A 24203-nucleotide genomic window follows, 5' to 3' on the forward strand; every position below is an offset into this window, starting at 1 on the left:
GTCTGTGGTTTACTGCACGGAGGGACAGTGTATCGCAGGGAAGTTCAACACTCCCCTGAATGCCTGGCAGGACTGAGGCGTGCCAAAAAGAAGAGTGGAAGATCTGAAGCACCTTCACTTCCGAATATTTTTATATATATATTTTAATTCTTTTTTCACCATCTCATTAAGAACCTATTTTATTTTTTTATTTTATTTTTTATTTTGTTCATCACTTGATTTTACCTTTTTAATTACTACATTTTTTTAACCAGTATTATTGCTATCCTTTTACCATTTTTTCAAGTGTCATTTTATTTTTTATTATTTTTTTTATTTTTCTTTATTTTATTTTGGGATTAGTGTTATACACACTATTTTCATCGTTCCTTTAGCATCAATTCTCTCTAGCTCACATTTACCCTTAAGCCAAAACTCTCTTCCTCACTTTTCCTCTTTTGTTGTCCTGTTTCTCTTACCCTATTACTGCTTTGGATTTTACCTATTCCTTCTTTCTACCCACTGTCTAAATTTCACCCTACTTATATATCTAATTTCCAATCCCTCGCTCTCCCCATACAAATAGCCTCTTCCCCACCTCTATTTCATTCTCTTACTTTTTTTTTTTTTTTGTATTTTTGTTTTTTTCTTCTCTCCCTTTTCCCAATCTCATTTCGGCACTCCTTTTTGTTTTTTATTTTTCTCTTTAATATTTTTCTCTTTTTTCTTCTTTATCCCCTAATTCTCTTCGCTCGGGGGGTCACCTTTATTTGGGGTTATTAATATCATGAATGCATTTAGTTTGTTGCCTTGTACGTTGTGCCTTGTTGTGTTGTATTTTGTGCCTTTGAATCAGCGCAGCAGAGAGAGAACTACATAACCAAACACCTTGAGAAGAGAAATCATGGTGAAACAAAGAACCAACCCAAATATGAAAGAAAAACAGGCATCATCAGAAAAGGAAGTAAACGAAATGGAGGCAATGGAGGCAAGCAACCTGTCAGAGAAAGAATTCAGAGTAATGGCCATAAGGTGGATGAAAAGAATGGAAGACCAATTCAACAATATGTATAGGAACCAAGAGGAAATGAAGAAGAACCAAGAGGAAATGAAGAGAAACCAAGAAGAAATGAAAAACGACATCACTGCCATAAAGAACTCAATAGAAAGCATCAACAGTAGAATAGAAGAAGCAGAGGACCGCATCAGCGAGCTAGAAGACAAGGTAGAAAAAAATACACAAACAGAACAGCTTCTAGAAAAAAAAATTAAAAAGCAGGAGGAGAGCCTAAGAGAACTATGGGACAATGCTAAACGAAACAACATCTGAATAATAGGGGTGCCAGAAGGAGAGGAAACTGAGCAAGGAATAGAAAACCTGTTTGAAAAAATAGTAACAGAAAATTTCCCTGATATAGGGAGGAAAAAACTCACACAAATCCAAGAAGCTCACAGAGTCCCAAACAAAATGAACCCGAAAAGACCGACACCAAGGCACATAATAATTAAATTGGCAAACACCAACGACAAAGCAAGAATCTTAAAAGCAGCCAGAGAGAGACAGAAAGTTACCTACAAAGGATCCCCCATCAGACTAGCGACCGATTTCTCAACAGAAACACATCAGGCAAGAAGGGAATGGAATGAAATATACAAAGTCATGCAAAGGAAGGGTCTGAATCCAAGAATACTATACCCAGCGAGGCTATCAATCAAAATTGAGGGTCAAATCAGGAGCTTCACAGACAAAAACGGTCTACGGGAGTTTATTACAACCAAACCAGCAATGTAAGAAATGCTAAAGGGTCTGCCTAAATAGAAAAAACAGGAAACAAAGAAGGAACGCAGCGGTAAAAAACAAAAATGGCGACTAACAAGTTTCTATCAATAATAACTTTAAATGTAAATGGATTACATTCCCCAGTCAAAAGGCATAGGGTAAATGAGTGGATAAGAAAACATGACCCATATATCTGCTGTCTACAGGAAACCCACCTCAGAAAAAAAGACGCACACAGACTGATGGTGAAGGGATGGAAAAAGGTTTTTCAGGCCAATGGAAGTGAAAAAAAAGCCGGGGTAGCAATACTTATATCTGACAAATTACATCTCAAAGTGAAGGACATAAAAAGAGATCAAGAAGGCCACTTCATAATACTAAAGGGAGCAGTCCAACAAGAAGAAATAACTCTGGTAAATATATATGCACCCAATATAGGAGCACCCAAATACATAAGAAATCTTCTGGAGAAGATCAAGGGAGAGATTGACAGCAATACAATCATAGTAGGGGATCTTAACACCCCATTATCTCCACTGGACAAATCCTCTAAACAGAAACTCAGCAAAGAAACATCAATCCTAAATGACTCACTAGATCAGATGGAATTAATTGACATCTTCAGAACATTTCACCCCAAAGTCACAGAATATACATTCTCCTCGGGTGCACATTTGTCATCTTCAAAGATAGACCATATATTGGGTCACAGGCAAAGTCTCTTCAAATTCAAGAAAATTGAAATCATATCAAGTATCTTCTCAGACCACAAAGGCATAAAACTGGAAATCAACTACAACAGAAACAATCCAAAAAAATCAAACACATGGAGACTAAATAGCATGCTATTAAACAACGACTGGGTCACCAGTGAGATCAAAGAAGAAATAAAAAACATCATGGCAACAAATGACAATGAAAACACAACAATCCAAAACCTATGGGACACAGCAAAAGCAGTCTTGAGAGGGAAGTTCATAGCTCTACAAGCCTACTGCAAGAAACAAGAAACAATGAGAATAAATGACCTAACTCTACAACTCGAAGAATTAGAAAGAGAGCAACAAAAAAAGCCCACTGTAAGCAGAAGGAAGGAAATAACAAAGATCAGAGCGGAGATAAACGACATAGAGACCAAAAAAACAATACAAAAGATCAACAAAACCAAGAGCTGGTTCTTTGAAAGGATAAACAAGATTGATACACCTCTAGCCAGGCTCACCAAGAAACAAAGAGAGAGGACCCAAATAAACAAAATCAGAAATGAAAGAGGAGAAATAACAACAGACCCCATAGAAATACAAAGGATTGTTAGAAAATACTATGAACAACTCTACTCCAACACACTAGACAACCTGGAGGAAATGGACATATTCCTAGATAAATACAACCTTCCAAAACTTAACCAGGAAGAATCTAAAAATCTCAATAGGCCAATAACTATGGAGGAAATCGAAGCAGTAATCAAAAAGCTTCCAGCAAACAAAAGCCCGGGGCCAGATGGCTTCACAGGGGAGTTTTACCAAACATTCAAGGAAGACCTAAAACCTATCCTCCTCAGACTATGTCAAAAGATCCAAGAGGAAGGAGCACTTCCCAGCTCATTCTATGAAGCCAACATCACCCTAATCCCAAAACCAGATAAAGACAATACAATGAATGAGAATTATAGGCCAATATCCCTCATGAACATAGATGCCAAAATCCTCAACAAAATCCTAGCAAATCGGATCCAGCAGTACATCAAAAAGATCATACACCATGACCAAGTAGGATTTATCCCAGGGATGCAAGGATGGTACAATATCCGCAAATCAATAAATGTGATACATCACATAAACAAATTGAGAGAGAAAAACCACATAGTCATATCAATTGATGCGGAAAAAGCATTTGACAAAATCCAACACCTTTTCTTGATAAAAACTCTCAGCAAGATAGGAATTGAGGGATCATACCTCAACATAATAAAAGCCATATATGACAAACCCACAGCCAACATCATAATCAATGGGCAAAAACTAAAACCATTCCCCCTAAAAACAGGAACAAGACAGGGATGCCCCCTCTCACCACTCCTGTTCAACATAGTACTGGAAGTACTAGCCATTGCGATCAGACACGAAGAAGAAATAAAAGGCATCCAGATTGGAAAAGAAGAAGTAAAACTGTCCTTATTTGCAGATGACATGATACTGTACATACAGAACCCTAAAGACTCCATCAAAAAATTATTAGACTTAATAAATGAATTCGGCAATGTAGCAGGATACAAAATTAATGCTAAGAAATCCATGGCATTTCTTTACACCAATAGTGAACTTACAGAAAGTGAAACTACAGAAGCAATCCCATTTACCATTGCACCAAAAAAATTAAAATACCTAGGAATAAACTTAACTAAGGAGGTAAAAGACTTATATGCTGAAAACTACAGGACACTGAAAAAAGAGATAGAGGAAGACATAAACAGATGGAAGAATATACCGTGTTCATGGATTGGTAGAATCAACATCATCAAAATGTCCATACTACCCAAAGCAATTTATAGATTCAATGCAATCCCCATTAAATTACCAACGGCATATTTCACAAATCTAGAACAAACGTTCCAAAAATTCATCTGGAATAAAAAAAGACCCCGAATAGCCGCAGCAATCCTGAGAAAGAACAAAGTAGGTGGGATCTCAATACCAGATATCAAACTGTATTACAAAGCCACTGTTCTTAAAACAGCTTGGTACTGGCACAAGAACAGACATATCGATCAATGGAATAGAATAGAGACCCCAGAAATCGACCCAAACCACTATGCCCAATTAATATTCGACAAAGGAGGCAAGAGCATACAATGGAGTCAAGACAGTCTTTTCAATAAATGGTGTTGGGAAAATTGGACAGATACATGCAAAAGGATGAAACTAGATCACCAACTCACACCATACACAAAAATAAACTCAAAATGGATAAAAGACTTAAACGTAAGATGGGAAACCATAAAAATACTAGAGGAATCCACAGGCAGCGAAATCGCAAACATATGCCGAAGAAATTTCTTCTCTGATAATGCTCCTAGGGCAATGGAAACTAAAGAGAAAATAAACAAATGGGACTACATCAAAATAAAAAGCTTTTGCACAGCAAAGGAAACCATCAACAAAACAACAAGAAGACCCATGACATGGGAGAACATATTTGCCAATGATACCACCGATAAGGGTTTAATTTCCAACATTTACAGGGATCTCATGAAACTTAACAAAAGGAAGATAAACAATCCAATAAAAAAATGGGCAACGGACCTAGATAGACACGTTTCGAAAGAGGACGTACAGAAGGCCGAAAGACATATGAAAACCTGCTCAAAGTCACTAATTATACGAGAGATGCAAATCAAAACGACGATGCGTTATCATCTCACACCTGTCAGAATGGCTATCATCAATAAATCAACAAACAACAAGTGTTGGAGAGGACGTGGAGAAAAAGGAACCCTTCTGCACTGCTGGTGGGAATGCAGACTGGTGCAGCCACTGTGGAGAACAGTATGGAGCTACCTCAGAAGACTAAAAATGGAACTCCCATTTGACCCAGTGATCCCACTACTAGGAATATATCCCAAGAAACCAGAAACGCCAATCAGAAAGGATATATGCACCCCTATGTTCATAGCAGCACAATTCACCATAGCTAAGATTTGGAAACAGCCTAAGTGCCCATCAGCAGATGAGTGGATTAGAAAACTGTGGTACATATACACAATGGAATACTATGCTGCGGTAAAAAAAAAGGAACTCTTGCCTTTTGCAACAGCATGGATGGAACTGGAGAGCATTATGCTAAGTGAAATAAGCCAGTCAGAGAAAGATAAATACCATATGATCTCACTCATTTGTAGATTATAGAGAACAACATAGATTGATGAAAAGGGACAGACCCAACGACTGAGAAACAGCAATCAGGCTATCAATCCCCTGAAGGAAAGTAGGGGAGGGCGGGGGTAAGGGGAAGCGATCAACCGAAGGACTTGTATACATGTATATAAGCCAAACCAATGGACATGGACAACAGGGGGATGGGAGCATGAGTTTGTGTGTGGGGGGGAGGTTGGGGGTTAATGGGGGGGATGAGGACACATTTGTAATACCTTAACTAATAATTAAAAAAAACAAAAACAAAAAAAAACTTTAGACAATAAAAAAGGGGGAAAAATTAACATTTAAAAAAAATAAAAAAAAATAAAAAAAAAATAAAAAAAAGAGTAGCTAATGACAACAAACATGGAGGCCTTCAGATAATTATGCATGCCTCACCTTTGTGATAATATATATGTGACCTTGGTAACTGGCCACATTAAACAATAATCAATGGACTGCCTTTGAAGGTACATTTAAATAATACAAAATGTCTATAAACAAAGTAAGTGTAAGTTTTTTTAAAAGAGATAGGTCATCAACACTTTTACTATTAAGATCTATCTCCTTTTAGATTGTGATTCTTAAAACCCCTATAGAGAATTCTGTAGGGTGGAATAATTTTTCAGAATCTCACATTCTTATCTGGAACCATTACCTAAAAATGGATTAAAGATAATCATTTGGAAATTTGCAACTGGTTGCAACTTTTGTTCTTCTAGAGGCAGTGTGGTGCAATGATTAAAAACTGGGGCTCCATGAGGGCCTTGGGGGTAGAGGCAGGAGCAGGCTGGAAGAAGCTGATGGGGGGAAAGGAGGACCTTTTTCCTCTATTGTTCAAAGGAGGTCTTTCAACAATAAAGATTTTTTTAAATAAATAAAAATTTTTAAAAATAAAAACACACTGTAAAATTAAATAAATAAATAAAATAAAATAAAAACTGGGGCCCAAGAGTCAGAGCTCATGCTTATAGTAACAGCACCTACCTTATATATGTCAGAATTAAATGAGTACATATATATAATGTTAAGTACTTACCACAGTGCCTGTAGCAAAATGTGCCTTTAATAAACATTTGCCACAAATATTATAAAGCATATTATTTAAACAAGATACATGGGGCACTTTTTAGGCAGGAAAACATATGGAGGTTAAATGCATCGTAAAAATAGACCACACTTGACTCATAGACACAGGTGTGAACACCTATAAAACCATTTTTATTTTTACGTTATTGAAAAAAATCTACTTTTGTTTACCTGCTAAGAAATAGGTTTAAAATGCTCTCTATGTCTAGCAACATTTAATGATTGGTGCAAAAGCACAAAGTTATCTTAGAGAGTATATTTTCCAAGTACTCAGTAATTATGATTTTTCTAGCTTATACATAAAACATTCAATGCCCAGAAGTTAAATCCAAGAATAAACAGATTTTGCCTTCATTTCAAAAGGCTGGAATTTACCAGGCACAAGGCATCATTAATTACAACTCTTCTGCATGTCAGTGTATATAACTTCTCATAATCAGGTTGAATCCCTGTGCTTGGCCATTGGCACACAGCCAGGAGGAAGTGCTCTCTTGCTCTCTCCACATTCCTATCTTTTCTGTCTAATCTTATTCAAGTACTCATAAATAATGGTGATGCCACTTTAAAAAAAGCACAAGTTCTATCAGACATAAATTGTTTTTTAAATTGCAATGATTGGGCTGGGGATCGAAAGGAAACTTTAGAAGTAAAGTAAAGAAAAAATGTCAATGAGCCAGATATGATTTGTAAAGAGGGCCCTTTTCTGTACAACTTCTTCAAAGTAAATTATATCATGTCAAATATACTGGAAATTTAGCATTTACTGAAGACATTTTTAATATCATAATTCATTGATAAAAATTACTGCTTGTTTTTGCTCAGTCAAAATCCTACCTACCTCTGCTAAAATCTTTGCATCACTATATTAACAAAACATGTCTCTTGTAAATGTGTATATGTAATATTTGTAAGCAGAAATTCATTTAATAATTATAATGATTGGTTTTAATCATTTTAATGGAATGTAGTACACATTTATAATGTCTCTCCACATAGAATTCTATATATCTAAAGAAAACTACATCCAATCCAAGTCATTTAGTGAATGAGACAAGGTATAAATCAACAAATTAAACAATCTCTTACCAGAATAAAATGATCCTAACATTTCCTTTCTTCCAGAAAGCTCTTGCGGATTTCCCCCAATCAGGATAGGGTTTGTCCTGAAGCATCATATCAGTGACCTGAAGCAATCAAAGAAACTTATTTAGCACTGTCAGAAATTTACATTCAGGGGTAAATATGCAAACAATTTACATTTTATTGAAAATAAAATATGTATGTATTTTAACACTAGAACATATGCAAAGATTAAAAACTAGAAGAATATACTTCCTTTACTTAAAAACTTTAATAGTTCATATTCTTTACATAATAAATGAGCATATTTAAGGTCATTCAACATGTCAAATATTGACATTATTTTTTAAACATCAGTCAAGATTACCTTATAAAAGAAGGCATCATTAAGATATTAATAACCTCTCTATAGAAACAAAACATATAATAAAGTACCATATTCTTTCTAACTTAGCTAAACAGAAACTATTTCCAGTCAAAATATTATCTTTCCTTCTCTCCCTTTTTTTCTTCAATGATTTGTAAAGTATGGTACCTAGACCCAGTTTTAAGGCACATTTATTCTAATTACCTAGCAAGTTTCCACCTCCATGTAATTAGCAATTCTATTCATTCTTCAAAAAAATGTTCTACCTCTCCCCCCTGCACAGATTGTGCCTGTCTTCAGAGGCCTATATACAGTCATGTTATCATTGTGATGTCTTCATTTTTCCCTCCAACTACAGTTCTTGACCCTTTTCATGTTACATATCACTTTCCACCTTCTCTTTTACTTACTTATGCACATTTTTCTCTCCACTAGGCTTTGAAATCCTTGAAGTCGAATATTTATCATTGTATCCTTTCCTAACGATCTTTTATATAAAAGACTAAAATATTACTCAAAGAAAAAATGGCAAAAATGTATTAGGATATAAATGCTTGCTTTTAAAAATGATTAACAAAGTAAATTGTCCATTGTCAACATCCCATATTAATAGTTTCAGCAAATGTCCAAAGAATAATATGTGGATGTCATAAAAAGCATCTTTAAAAACTGGTGAGAATGAAAAATGAATTTCCTTCTTCTAATAAAGGAAACATGTTTGCATATGTGCACATACATGCACACAAATAGTTTTTTTTTCCTTTTCCCAGAAAATATACCTTCCATTTGAGAGAAGGGAACATTGTTTAATTAATTATGGTTTTATTTAATAATCTTCAAATCCAAAAAATCAAGACAGAATCAATGTTAAGAATTTTGATAAAGAATGGAATAAACTCAATAGAATAACAAAGAAGTTTCATTATCCATTAAAATATTTTTTTCTTTTGCCCATAAAGCCTTAACATTACATTTAAATATAACTTCCAACTATGGCCTAACCTGGAATGGGTGAGATTTAATAATTTGTGATGAGAGATGGTGATCCAGTGGGCCCTTCAATACTACTGGACTCCCTGCAGAAGCCCATCTTGTGCAACACAACATCCTGGAAAAGTTCCTGGAAACTTTCACTGACATGCTAAAGCTGCACATGCTCACTGAGGATGCAATCAGAACAGTGAGTAAAGAGCCCAGTCTCCAGGGCACATGTGATCTTAATTTTTCTCTATATTCTTTCTCACAGTCATTTCTAGGACTAGAATTCCCACGCCTCCCCTGGTTGGTAGGAATCAAAGCAAGTTCATTGATCTTCATTGAGCAACACTGCAGACCTATGCCCGCTCTGTCTGATTTAGAACCCACAGTAATTTTGTGTGATATGATTTCATTATTGAAAAGGCTCAACAATCATAACTAGTTTTAATTTAAACTCTCAATTTCTTAAAACTATTAATTACTTTGATAAGTGTACATGCAACTAATATTAAGAATTCAAAAAGAAAAAACCACTTGTTAACTTATTTTTAAAAGAAAACTTATTTTCTTCATGACTCATTAGAATTACAAGACTTTATTTTCTCACCCATGAATTGTATCTTCAATTTAAAAAAATCACGATATTTATCAAAATAAACAAAGGGAAGATGATAGAATAAAAATTAACCATGAATCAAGTGAGTTATATTGTTACTAAAAAAGAATAAAGGTAAAAATAGAAAATTTATATCCCATATATTCTTGAGCTTACAACAAGTTTTATATCACAACTTCCCTGAGGAAAAAATCACTATTTTTTCAAAATACAACAATTTTATCTGCTGCTCCGTTGTCACCTTCTTGAATAACAATCTTGTGTCAGATTTTATTTTTACAAAAACTCAAGTTAAGCAAATAAATACTTAAATAAATATTTCATGTTTTGTCAGCTTTTAAAAAGATTTAATTAATTCTGTTCAACAATATTTATCTTGTTCTGGAAAGAGTATGCATAGTAACAGATATTTTCATGGAACAGCATGATTATTGGGTAAATTTTATTCAACTTGCAATGTTTTCTCCAGGGCACTTTCTGGGAAATAATTACTATATTTTCTAGAAGGAGGCAATCTGTTGCTATATGACTAATTATTACAGCAGCATGTTTTGCAAAAATGCCATTCAAGGGTAAAAGATTTCTCAGTAAAATGGCAAGATGAGGACAAAATACATTTTTTTCTGATGCCAGACAGCTGGTTCTTTTCACCCCCAGCTCCCACCTATTTATTTTAAGTCATATCATCAGATCAATGTCAGGGCACTTGCTAAATTGGCAAGGAGCAGAGACAGTCATTAAAGGGATGCATCCAATAAAGAAAAATCCAATTACCTGCTGCATTAGAGAAATCAAATTCATTTCTGGTGTTGGTCAAGGACAGTCTTTGTGGGAAAATATGCAGGAAAGTGAGGACTGAAAATGATGCGAAAGGTTGCAGTGTAGCATAAATACAATGCAAAACATTTTGGTGCTTCTCCCATGGGAAGATTATTAGAATTTAAAACTGCAGATCTTTTTCCTAAGCTGGAAGAAGTTTGCTTAACTCTTTGAGTACCACAATCCTTCCCTCTTCTTTCCTCTCTCTTGGGTCTTTGCACAGAACTCAGAACCTCATGATGCCCCTTCCCTCACTATGCCCTGTTAGGTAGTCTCTCTCGGTGGACATCAGCTATTTTAGGGCATGGCCATTGTTCAGTCAGAGCAAACACATGTGTGTTGAGATTGAAAAGCCAGTAAATGATTATCCCTACAGGAATCTAAGGGAAACCTTTGCTCCTCTATGAGCTGAGCTTACATGATGCTGTGGCAACAATGGCAGCATGAAGACAGCAGACAACAGTGACATTTTACGTCTGCTATGGAGCTTCATGGCTTACAAAGCTGATGGATGTACTTCTCTTAATAACTGACATGCTAACTTTATAAAGGGAGTCATTATTCTCCATCTTTCACCAACACAGAAAGAGAAGTCAGTGAGGTTAAGTAGGCGAGCAGGTCACACACAGTGTACTGTTTGTTATGTGCATTCATTCTGCAGCCAGCCGGTCTGGGTCCTAATCCTAGTGTTATCTCTTACTACCTTTTGATTTGGGGCAAAGTAGTTCCTCTCTCTGTACCTCGGTTTCTTATGCATTATCTAGTGGTAGGTGTTATAATAATTATTTACATTTTGTTGTGTATATCTGGAATTTCTAACCAATTGTTTTGCTTCATGTGACTATTGTGGTAAATAGCTGATTTGGAGTCCAAGGACTTGGCAATCATTCTCATCTCTTCTATAAAGACAAGACTATCACACTGGACTGTTAGAAAATGATAAATATATAGTATAATGTTCAAATATGTGACAGTCAAATATTGCTGTTAAAAATCAAAGGGAGGGGAGGCCAGCCACCAAAGGTTGCGATAATCTCAGAAGGTTTCACAGAGGGCTTGTGTAACATAACTGAGCATTAATTTGCATCCTATACTCTCCAATTTTGCCAGTCTAGTCTTAGCCTGATTATAAGCTACTCACATGCAGATATACATATGCTGCACCTATAGTTTTATTTGATATAGTTTTATGTTAAGCATGTGATATTAAAATATTAATATTGAGGATATAAGGTCATAATATAACAACTATGGCTACATAATCCACCTCTTAAGACTATCATATTCCACTAAATTATATTATTTAGTGGAATATAATTTAAAGAAACAAGTACTATTCTATTGATAAACAATAATATATACATTAAGTATATTAATGAACAAACATATACATATAATCTTGCATGCTATTTTGCAACTTCTTTCCATTTAACAATATATCTTGAACATCATCCTATATCACTACAAATAAAGCTATTTAAGTGATTTCTCCTTTTTTATCTTCTACTATACTATTAGTGTGCATTTTTCCAAAATATAAAAGGTTTCTATTTTGTTCTAATTATTACCTTTATAATGGAACCTCATTTAATGTATGTATTATCTATGTCTTTACATTTTACTCCCCATTATGAGCATTAACACAATTATTTAATTTCTGCTTCTCCCTCTGCCTTCTTCCCCCCAGCACCGTATTATACTTACTGTATTATTTTTCCTATTTTTCAACTCTTTGAATATCTAGATCCTTATTTTATTTACCATCTTTAAATGCTACCACCTTTCCCTCATCTAAAAAAGATGAGACAATCAAAATATTGTATTTTCTTACACCATATATCATTTCTATGTTGTTGGAGTTTTGGAGTATTTTTATATTTGGTCTATAATCAGAAGCCATGCATTTATTTTAACCTGAGCCTTACAATTAAATTGACTCAATTACCTTACATCAGCTAAAGTTTTCCAACTACTTCCAACGCCTGAACTTTGTTCTGCAATATCTTCTTCAGGAAGCTTCACTAGAACAATGTGACTGATAACCAAACTGTCTATTTTCTGTATCTTTGACTAATAATCAGGCTGAGTGTAAAATTTTTGAGGCCCATTTTTCCCCTTAGCACTGAAGGCATTGCTTCACTTAACACTACTGAGTGATATCAAGGAGGAATCTGAGAAAACTGGAATCTGGACTTTTTTTTTCCATCTTTGCAGGTAAATTATTGTTGTTGTTTTTGTTGTTTTGCCTTTATTGTTTTGTTTTATTTTCTGGGGTGCTGCAGTATTTGCTTTTTATTTTGAATGTAATAATTTTGCTAAGTTTATCTATTGTTGTCTGTCACTTTTCTAGGGACAATATCCCATTTTAGTTAAAAGATTCAAGTCTATTCTATGAAGTCTTTTTTAAAATAAATTTACTGGGGTGGCATTGGTTAATAAAATTATAAAGGTTTCAAGTGTACAATTCTATGATATATTGTCTGTATATAGTCTTTTTGGAATCCTTAATTATTTCTTTTCTGTTACTTCTATTATTTAGAGAAATACTTATGCACATACTGGCTTTCTCTGGCTTCGTGTCTGCACCCCTTTTAGAAAGTTCATTTTGCTCACTCAGTGATGGCCCATACTGTGATTATGGGTGTTTTGATAACTGTTTGTCCTGTTCGAGAGCAACCAGGCTCTTCCAAAGAACTTCACTCTGTAAGAAACAAAACTTTTCATTTCCTTTTGGTACAAGTGTGACATCATCATTCTAAACATCTTAACAAATTTGGGCGAGGGGTCCATCCTTTGTCTATGTGAGACTGTGTCAGGGAATCTTTAATGTATTCCTGAAACTTTACCTCCATGTATCGAAGGCTGATATGGAAAGACAAAAGTTGATGTTACATAAATTCTTCATATAAAATATGGAGAAATTAAAAGATCTCTATCCTAGTACCTCTACTCTGAACATAGATGGAGATTATAAAATGCAAAAAAAAATCTAAAGTGGCTGAATTAACACTGCAAATGTACCCACCGCCAGAATATAAGTTCTATGATGACAGGGATTTTGTCCATTTTGTTCTCACAATGTTCCAATCATCTAGTATTGCGCCTGGTGTACTGTGGGCTCCCAGTAAACATTTACTAAATGAATGCATGAAAGGATAAATGGATGAACAAAAGGAAATGAAGAACAGAATGAGGAAGGCTAGGATAAATAGCACACTCCCAGTAGCTCAGTGTCTTCCACTGAAATCTCCTCCAGCAATTAGTGGTAATGATGGCGCTGATGGATGTGGTAGTAGTAGTGGGGGCAGGAGTAATAACAGAGACAGTGGAGTATTCCTTTTCCTCCTAACCCTGTCCCTTCACTCCCTGGAGAGGTATAAAGACACAGGAGATATATCATTAAGATTCTAAAAGAGATACAGATGGTCTTTCTAAATTCCTGGAAAAATAAAAAAATAAATCAAATATGACTTCAAAGAAGGATATTAAGCCTGAGATGCGTGCTTACTCATGTGATCCATGTACATAAAATATTTGTTTTATTGTAAATTTATTTTTTGATGAACTAAATCAGGAAAAATGTAAATCACACATTTTACAGATTAAAAATAGTACACTTTCATATGCCTTATTTGTGGTATTGACACATTATATGACAGAGGTGGGGGAGTTGGACAGTGCCCAGCCTTGTATCCTTAAGGGGTGGTCCAGTTCTGTTGGTACATTTGCACCCCCTGTAGCAAAGCGCTATGTTCTTTTCTTTCCTCTTAGGCCATCTATGTGGAAACAAAGCCTAATTGCCAGTTCAATACTGTACTTTATAGGGCAATGTGTTTTTTCCCCTTTCACTGCCCCCTGACCCCACCACACACACCACACCACATACACAGACATGCATATGCAATCAGTCTCACACAATAGCACTTCCAGCTGAGACAAAGAAAGACTCCAAGGTCCAACCAAAAAGAAATATGCACACTCGCAGAGGAACATTAGCTGAGTATATAATTAAGTAAATGGAAACCATGGAGAAAGTTTTCTAAATTACCTAGTGATGCCTTGAGTGAATTGCTACAAGAACTATCTGAAAATCGCTGGAAAATATACTGGCAAACATAAAACTTGGAATGTATTCTACAGATTTTCAGAAGCGCAACCAGGATTGCATAAAGCATGAATATTAATGCACCTGCTTATTATCTCCAATGATAGCCTGCACTGCCTTCATGATGTATGGCACCTTATTGCCGGATCCCTACTGATTTACAATGAGTCATAGACTGTTTTATTATTAAGTAAGGAAATTGGGCATGTCTCAGAATACAGAACATTTAGAAAAATATCCCTGAATCACCTGAATACAAAAATATACACAATCAAAAAGTACTTTCCCAACCAAAGTCTGCAGAGTTTCAAATAGTGTGTTAACAAATGCAAAATAAAAACCATGTGCCCCAGTACAATTTGCTTTCCATCACACTGAATTATAATTTAGAATATGTGAAAAAGTGAGAGTTATTACTGATTTTGCTGAGCATGAAGACAGCAGAAAAATATTTGTATCATCTTCTGACATGTTATTCCTTGTGACTGGCTAAGTTACCAAATGATAGTAGCCCAATATTACATGATTGAACATTAATTTTGGGTTTTTGGCTTGAAAGAATTAGTGTTCGGTATGCATATCTTATCTGTTTTTTTAACATAAATAAGTAATCGTTACTAGTAAATTAATGATACAAAACATACTATAATATGATGGCTTTGTAACTGTATATATGAATGGAGGGCCAAAAGGAAGAGAAAATAAAGGATATTTTTAGAAATGTGAATGTAAGAACCATTATCCACCAAGGATCCATTGAAACAGAGAAAGAGCAAACATATCCTCAAAGGGAAAATCAATCTCATTTTCAGGATACCAGCATTCCAGTTTTCTGAATGAAATGCCTAATACATGCTGCCCCTAATGAGAGAGTCAGAGGAGTTTGCTTAGTCTCCAGGCCGAGGGCCACCATGTAGCCTGCCTTTTTGCTTGTATAATTATAATTTATCAAAATATTCAACCAGCCCTAGCAAGCATGGCTCAGTGGTAGAGCGTCGCCCCATTCACCAAAGGGTCTTGGGTTGGATTCTCGGTCAAGGGCACATACCTGGGTTGCAGGTTGATCCCAGGCCCCTGTCAGGGAGCATGTGGGAGGCAACTAATCCATGTTTCTCTCTCCCCACACACACACCTTTCTCCCTTCCACTGTCTCTAAAAATCAATGGGAAAAATATCCTCAGGCAAAGATTTAATATATTATATGTATATTTATATACACACACACACACACACACACACACATACATATATTCAACCAACTCTATAAGATGACAAATCCAAAGCTATAGGCTGGTGGGATGAAAAGATGTTCCATTGGATTGACATTCCTACTGTTAGTAAATAGTAAGTCCAAAAAGAAGTTGATAATCATCCATTGGAGATAACTACCTTTATTTCATTTTCAGAATTTGAGAGATTTAAAGTAAGGCAATTGCCAAGTAGCATGGTTTATAAGTGAAAACAAGTATTATTTCTATGTTGTATTGTTGCCTGAAAACAGATAAAACACTATGGACTGAGTGTTGCGTGACATAATAGCAAGCTTAGAAATCCTAAAGCAATAACCTAAATCTATATCATTGCAATGAAAATCCTACTTATCAGCATTCATTGTCTAAAACTAAAATGAAATATTTCCATTTTAAATACAAGTAAAATATTGATCTTATGGCATATTTTTAAAAACTAAATCTAGTAAGTATGCTTCAATCAGACTTTTCAGAGGTAGCTACTTATTCAAGATGTTTCATTAAAATTATTTTAAAATTGTATATATACCAAAGAGCATATGATGTATAAATAATACATAAATATAACAAAAGTAGATAGTAGAACATGTTCTTATTAGGTGGTCTGTTTTTAAATTTTATTGATTTTTAGAGAGAGGAAGGGAAAGACAGACAGACAGACAGACAGACAGAGAAAACATAGATGTGAGAGAGAAACATTGATTGGCTTCCTTTTGCACGTGCCCCCACCTGGGTATATGTCTTAGCCAGGAATCGAACCTTCCACCTTTTGGTGTATGGGACAATGCTCCAATCAATTGAGCCACACTGGCAGGGCATGGTGTCTTAAAATATACAATAAAATCAAAGGTCTTGAAGTCCTCTGTGTATTTGTCTCTAGTCAAATTATCCTGATTACTCCTAGAAGAGGTAACCACAATTCTAAATCCTGGATTTACAATTCCCATTTTCATGTTTTTATTTGTGGTTTCACTCCACCTGCATGTAACCATAAGTATAACAAAATATTGCTTAGTTACATATATTTTGTATATTAATAGTTTAGTAGCATAATAAATTTTCCTATAGCTGGCTTTCTTTTTGATCATTGTTATTTTTCTGAGGTTCATCTAGAGTAGTGGTTCTCAACCTTCCTAATGCTGCGACCCTTTAATACAGTTCCTCATGTGGTGGTGACCCCCAACCATAAAATTATTTTCGTTGCTACTTCATAACTGTAATTTTGCTACTGTTATGAGTCATAATGTAAATATCTGATATGCAGAATGTATTTTCATTGTTACAAATTGAACATAATTAAAGCATAGTGATTAATCACAAAAACAATATGTAATTATATATGTGTTTTCCGATGGTGTTAGGCGACCCCTGTGAAAGGGTCATTCGACCCCCAAAGGCGTCATGACCCACAGGTTGAGAACCACTGATCTAGAGTGAAGCGTATAATTATATCTTTTATCTCCATTCTATCTCTATTAATAATTTTTTCATTTCATACTACTAATTTGTATCATTTTTCTTTTACTCTTGATTAACATTATAAAAATTTGTCAATTTTATTAGGCTTTCAAAAATTTGACTATTTTAATCCTATCATACCTTTATTTATATTATATTAATTTATGCGGGTACCTTTATGTCTTTACTAGAGGCCTGGTGCACAAAAATTTGTGCACTCGGGGGGAAGAGGGGGTCCCTCAGCCCAGCCTGTGCCCTCTCGCAGTCTGGGACCCCTCGAGAGATAATGACCTGCTGGCTTAGGCCTGCTCCCGGGTGGCAGAGGGCAGGTCCAATCCCTAGGTGCAGCCCCTGGTCGGGCTCAGAGCAGGGCCGATTGGGGGGTTAGGGCACCACCCCCTGTCACACTCAAGGCAGGGTCGATGGGGAGGTTGCAGCATGACCCCCTGTCATGCACAGAGCAGGGCCAATTCGGGGGTTGGGGCTCCGTACCCTGTCACACACAGAGCAGGGCAGATCAGTGGGTTGGGGCGCCGCCCTCTATCACCCACAGAGCAGGGCCAATCAGGGGATTGGGGCACCTCCACTGTCACACTCAGGGCAGGGCTGATGGGGAGGTTATGGCTCTACACCATCACACACAGAGCAGGGCCCGTGGGGGGGAGGGGGGTTGGGGCACCACCCTCTATCACCCACAGAGCAGGGCCAATCAGGGGGTTGGGGCGCCGCCACTCTCACACTCAGGGCAGGGCCGATGGGGAGGTTATGGCTCTACCCCGTCACACACAGAGCAGGGCCCGGGGGGGTGGGGGGGTTGGGGTGCCGCCCCCTGTCACACACAGAGCAGGGCCAATCAGGGGGGTTGGGCGCTGCCCCCTGTCATGCTGATCCCGGTGCCAGGAGGCCTCTCGGCTCCGCTGATCCCAGTGCTGGGAGGCATATTACCCTTTTACTATATAGAATAGAGGCCTGGTGCATGGGTGGGTGCCAGCTCCTTTGCCCTGAAGGGTGTCCTGGATCAGGGTGGGGATCCCCACTGGGGTGCCTGCCCAGCCTGGGTGAGGGGATGATGGCTGTTTGCAGCTGGTCACACACCCTTCAGGGTAGGGGTCCCCACTGGGGTGCCTGGCCAGTCTGGGTGAGGGGCTGAGGGCTGTTTTCAGGCTGGGGGTGACTGAACTCCCAAACGCTCCTTTTTTCCTTTTTTTTTTTTATTCTGGGCCAGCTTTAGCTTGAGGCTTGGCTCCAGCTCTTAGGCCTCCGCTCCTGAAAGTAGGTTTCTGGCCTTTGCATACAATGTTGCGAATCTGCTGGCTGAAGTACAGGTGGTATTTGTTATAATGTTTGAAACTGCAGGTTCAGAGACCTGCAGCCGCAGGCGGGGAACTTTGGTTTCCTCCGTCACTGAGGCAAGCAAGCCTCATGTTAATTTCAACCTGCCTGGCTGCTGGCCGCCATCTTGGCTGACAGTTAATTTGCATATCTCACTAATTAGCCAATGAAAAGGGTAGCGGTTGTACGCCACTTACCATGTTTCTCTTTTATTAGTGTAGATTCCATTTTTTAGCATGGTAGAAATCAACTGTCATTTCTTTACAGGTAAGTCTGGCATTACTTTAAAAATTCTTATTACTTTTCCTTTAATGCTATATAGTTTCACTTTCATTTGTTAAGGTATGAAATTCTTCTCCTGTGTTGAGTTTATTGTGATTTTGGAAGATGAAGTTTCATGCATTCAATAATTAGGAAAAGTTCTAAGCCTTTTTTTTCTTCAAAAATTTCTCTCCTGTCCTCCCTATTTTCACCTTCTGGAACTTTGATCACATCCACGTTAGAACTCGCTTCATATCTCTTACCTTCTTTTAGATATTTTCTATTTCTTTGTACACTATTTTGGAAAACAAATATTTCACATGTTTTTTATACTTTACTAATTATCAACCTTTGTCTAACATGCTCTTTAACCCAACAACTACATTTTTCATTTCAATCGTTATATATTTTTATTCCTAAAGGTTCTGGTTCAGTTTTCAAATTACCCTGTCTTTTGTTCCTGACTTATATTTTCAATTCTCTCTTTATTAGTTTGAATATATTATTTTAAAATATAATTTATGTTCTCTATAAATAATTCTAAAAACAAATCTGTGAGTCTAATTCTACTAGTTGTATTTACTGCTATTACTCATGATAATTGTTTCCTTGTGTGTTTGTTGGCATTTTATTTGTGGAGGTATTTTAACGATAGATTTGTTAATGTGTTCCTCCAGAGAGAATGTATGCTTGGTTCTATGAAGGACCTACAGAAACTTCCAACCAGGGATCACTTTAAAATACATTCTTACTGTGGAGGTTTTCAAACCTGAGCGTGGTGAGAATTAGGATCATCTACCCCCTTGAGGAATAGCTCATGGTTGTAAAGTCTCAGGGGAGTCTTCATTTTTCTCCTCTCTCTAGGACCTATGACAAGACAACCATGTTTCTAGTGTGCATGCCTACTTGGTACAATTTTTTCCAGTCAACCTCCTCCCTGAGAGTGTACCTTTTCAGGGTTCCTGGCTTTATGTTCACTGTTCCTCATTTGACAACATATCTTATTTGGGGCCTCAGTTTTGTCTCCTTTTCCTCAAATAAATATTAAAACAAGAGCCCTAAATCACTAATGGTTGGCCAATAGCCTCAGGCCAGTCTCGGTCCCTCTCCTTACTCAATCTGGGTTTGTGTCACATTTTGTTTTTGATCTCTAAGAATATCCTTTACCTTCCAAAAAAAAGACCATTATTTTCCAAAGATAGCAGTTTTTATTACATTTATTTGATTTTTAAAAAGTAAATATGGATAGCCAAGGTGTTTTGTATTTGGAAGTGGTGGTGGTGGTGGTGGTTGCTTTTTCCTGCTATCTGGTTCACCATAATTTCAGGAACAATTCCATTTTCCACACCTTTTCTATCATCCTCACTTTAACATTGTATAGGAAACGGTGTTTTAACAAAGAATTCAATTTTCATCTTTAATCCTAGGAAGGCATGATTAATGTCTAGAAAGAATTAACACTAGAAAGAATAAAGATATTCAATAATTTTCAAAGGAACATAGTCCAATAAACCCCACAGACTCTCTGTTTTGTTTTCAAGTCTACAAGTACAGAAGCTGGTTGCACTTGAGCGATGCCTCCCTGCCCACACCTCACTTCTACCTTTAATTAGTCTGAAGCAGAGAAAAGGCTAATCGAATTTTCACTTCATATCTTTGGGAGCTTAACACATGTTTATTGACAACCAATTAATATGCACTTTTCTTCACCACCTAAGCGTTACTACCTTCCTGGTTTTATAGAATGGGAACATGCTGCTTGGAGGCCTGATATGTGGTCTGAGGTCACAGTGTGGTAGGGCCAGGATGCAGACTAAATGTAGGAATGCTCGGCTCCAAAGTCTAAGCACTTGGCCAACATACTATGTGTCTACTTGATTAATATTAATGATGATTTACTGCAATGAATAATTTATCATCTATTTTCAGAAGTTTTTTGTGGAAACATATTTCATTCAACTCAATGCACTCAACCAATACTTCACTTGCATTAAATATACAATAATTTTCAAAGCACTCCTAGAAGCATCAGTTATCGTGTACCCGTGGCCACTTGGTGCGGGACAAGTTTGACAATTTTCATTTAACTTATGGAGAAGCAGACACAGAGATGTCACGTGGCTTGCACAGAGCAATTTAGGACTGCAGCCAAACCAGGCCGCTTTATTCTCACTCCTCTTCCCTCACTTACACTTGCATTTGAAAAATGACAGTCCCCTTGTGAAAACACTGGGCATCCACTATGCCCTGAAAGACAGTGCAGGCAGAGAAGGAAGCTTGGGACCCAGCGTGGGGTGAAGAGGATGGTGAGTGCTGTGTGTGGTCCCCTGAAGACTCTGCTGCTAGAGAAGGAATGAGGTTGACATGGGATCACCTTTGTCCCAAGCCCACCTCCCACACACCTCTCCTCTAAGAATGGCTATTTGTTATTTGAGGAAAGTGTATAAAGATGAGGGCAACTACTGTATTAATTCTTTAAAAATAGAATGAAACATTTCAGAATCACAATTTAGTACAATCTTACCCTTATACACTCATCTTTACACTTAAAGATGACCCTGATAATAAATAAAATGAGCATCCCTTTACTCTTTTTTTTAAATCTTCACCCACGGATATATGTGTTTCATTAACTGTAGAGAGAGGGAGGGAGAAAGAGAGAGAAACATCGACTGAGAGACAAACATCGATCAGTTGCCTCCCGTGTGCGCCTCGACTGGGGATTGAACCTGCAACTTGGGTATGTGCCCTGACTGGGAATCTAACCTGCAACCTTTTGGTACACGGAACAATGCTCCAATCAACTGAACCCACCAGCCAGGCCAGGCCTTGAATCTTATGTTTGATCATGGGATTTAGAAAAACGTTTACATATTTTATAAGTCTTTATTAAATATTTTCTGGTTTTGACCACCACACACTCCTTTATTTGCAGGGGAGAAAAAAACACACAAACAAACTAAGTCGCTAGCTCAACTCAATTTAAATCAACGTTCAATTTACTAAGCACCAAGCACTAACTGTGGCTCTCCCTGAGCACTGTGATGGTTCAATGACTTGGCTCAGGTTGTTTGTCCTTATAATGGGGATGGTAGGCCCTGCATCCCTCTTAAGATTGATGTGGGGCCTTGTAATGGTTAACTTTATCTGCTGACTTGACTGGACTAAGGGATGTCAGGCAGCTGATGAAACATCATTTATGAGGGTGGCTCTGAGGGTGTTTTCAGAAGAGAGTAGCATTTGAATTGGTGAACTGAGTAAAGGAGTTTGCCCTGAGATTGCTGGGCATCATGCAATCTGTGGGGGCCCTGAACAGAATAAAAAAACAGGAAGGGCAAATTTGTTCTTTTTGCTTGAGCTGGAACATCCATATTCTGCTGTCCTTGGACATGGATGCTTCTAATTCCCAGGCCTTCAGACTCCGACTGAATTACTGCACCAGCTTTCCTGGGTATCCAACTTGCAAACAAATGAATGTGGGACTTTTCCACCTCAATAACAGTGTGAGCCAACTCCAAGTATAAATCAATTATATGCATATGTATATATGTATATATAATTTGCTCTGTTTCTCTGAACCCTGACTAATATAGGCCTAGGGAGATACTATTTTAAATAATCCAATATGTAAGGTTATTATTGTACATGGAGAGCATATCAGCAACACTTCCCTCAAGGAGTTTAGTGCCAAGTAGCAGAAGGTACTCAAATCAGTTTTATGCAGGACAAATAGAACAAAATGTCAACTGAAGCCATTATTACAAATCTATCATCTCTTATCCAAAAGTTATTGGGGCCAGATACATTTTAGGACTTGAATTCTTCATATTCTAAACAGGCAACATCATACAATATAGTTCATCAGGTACACCTCCATAACAAAAAATATCCATGCTTCTGTAACAGAACACATGGCTGGTCGGTCACATGTGGGATAAAGAAAGAGCACAAAGAGCCTCATGTCAGTTTAGATGTGGTTTTGCCAAACACTGAATGAGGGCAGGACAGGTTTTGCCACTGAATGAGTTGTTATAAAATCTATTCTGTTGTTCTTTTCAAAGCTTTTGAGATTTCAGAATTGTGGATCAAGAGTTGTAAACCTGAAGAGCATTTAAATGAAATAATTACTTATTATCTGTTCCTTACTCCATATATTGCTTCATTTATCTAGATATTTTTCTAGACACTTATCAAGAATCTAGACAAATGGGTTCTCTTTCTGGAGTGACAAGAAGCCAGCAACAGGCATCAGAATCACCTGAATAATGTTCAATGTTCCTATAATAAAGCTGCCGAGCCTCACCCGAAGGCATCCGGATCCCATCTGTCTGAAGCAGAACCTGGGACTTGGTATTTTTCCAAAGTTCTGCAAATGATTTGCTACACACCCTTCATAGAAAACCATGATTTAAAGCAATCATATTTTAGCTTTGTATCTATGTGGCTTAATAGTATAATAAAACCAACAAGAATATTTCCTATAAAATTAACCACTTCCAAATCCAAAATTTCTTCCAAAATCTTAGCGTTTTTGGATGATATATTTTTAAAGTATTAAAATATCATCAAAGTGGGTTGCCCATTTTATTAAAATCTTTTGAGTGGCCATTTCATTATTATTTTCCCCAAATGGACACTTCTATAGTTCACATCGTGTGCAGAGCTGACGTGGCCAATCCTTGGTCTACAGCTGGTCCTGTTAGTCATCTCTGCTCACTTAACTGAGCAATTTAATCACGTTTTGGCATAAGGCCCTTGAACCTTCTGTCAAAAAATAATGCTTTCTTGCCGAAACCGGTTTGGCTCAGTGGATAGAGCGTCGGCTTGCGGACTGAAAGGTCCCAGGTTCGATTCTGGTCAAGGGCATGTACCTGGGTTGCGGGCACATCCCCAGTAGGAGATGTGCAGGAGGCAGCTGATCGATGTTTCTCTCTCATCGATGTTTCTAACTCTCTATCTTTCTCCCTTCCTCTCTGTAAAAAATCAATAAAATATATAAAAAAAAATAATAATGCTTTCTTGCTATTCACCTAAAAACAGGTAAACCCAGAATTTCACAATTTCCCCCCCATTTCATCTAGCACATAGTTTCTAAGAATTTAAAAGTGATTATTTAAATTCTGGATTTTTATTTATTAAAAAAAATCTTTTTTTTTCTAAAATAGCTTCTACATC

General features: G+C 36.9%; 1 protein-coding gene across 4 annotated transcripts in view; it reads right to left on the reverse strand.

Moving 5' to 3' along the window:
* Positions 1-24203, reverse strand: part of TMEM117 (transmembrane protein 117) — a 433115-nt gene that overhangs the window by 146718 nt on the left and 262194 nt on the right. For all 4 annotated transcript variants that reach the window (XM_036300144.1, XM_036300143.1, XM_036300146.1 and 1 more), the window contains one exon: positions 7849-7946. In XM_036300144.1, the coding sequence (XP_036156037.1) occupies positions 7849-7946 (98 nt within the window). The remainder of the gene's footprint in view (positions 1-7848; positions 7947-24203) is intronic.

Source organism: Myotis myotis, unplaced genomic scaffold (assembly GCF_014108235.1).
Source record: "Myotis myotis isolate mMyoMyo1 unplaced genomic scaffold, mMyoMyo1.p scaffold_m19_p_3, whole genome shotgun sequence".
Lineage (NCBI taxonomy): Eukaryota > Metazoa > Chordata > Mammalia > Chiroptera > Vespertilionidae > Myotis > Myotis myotis.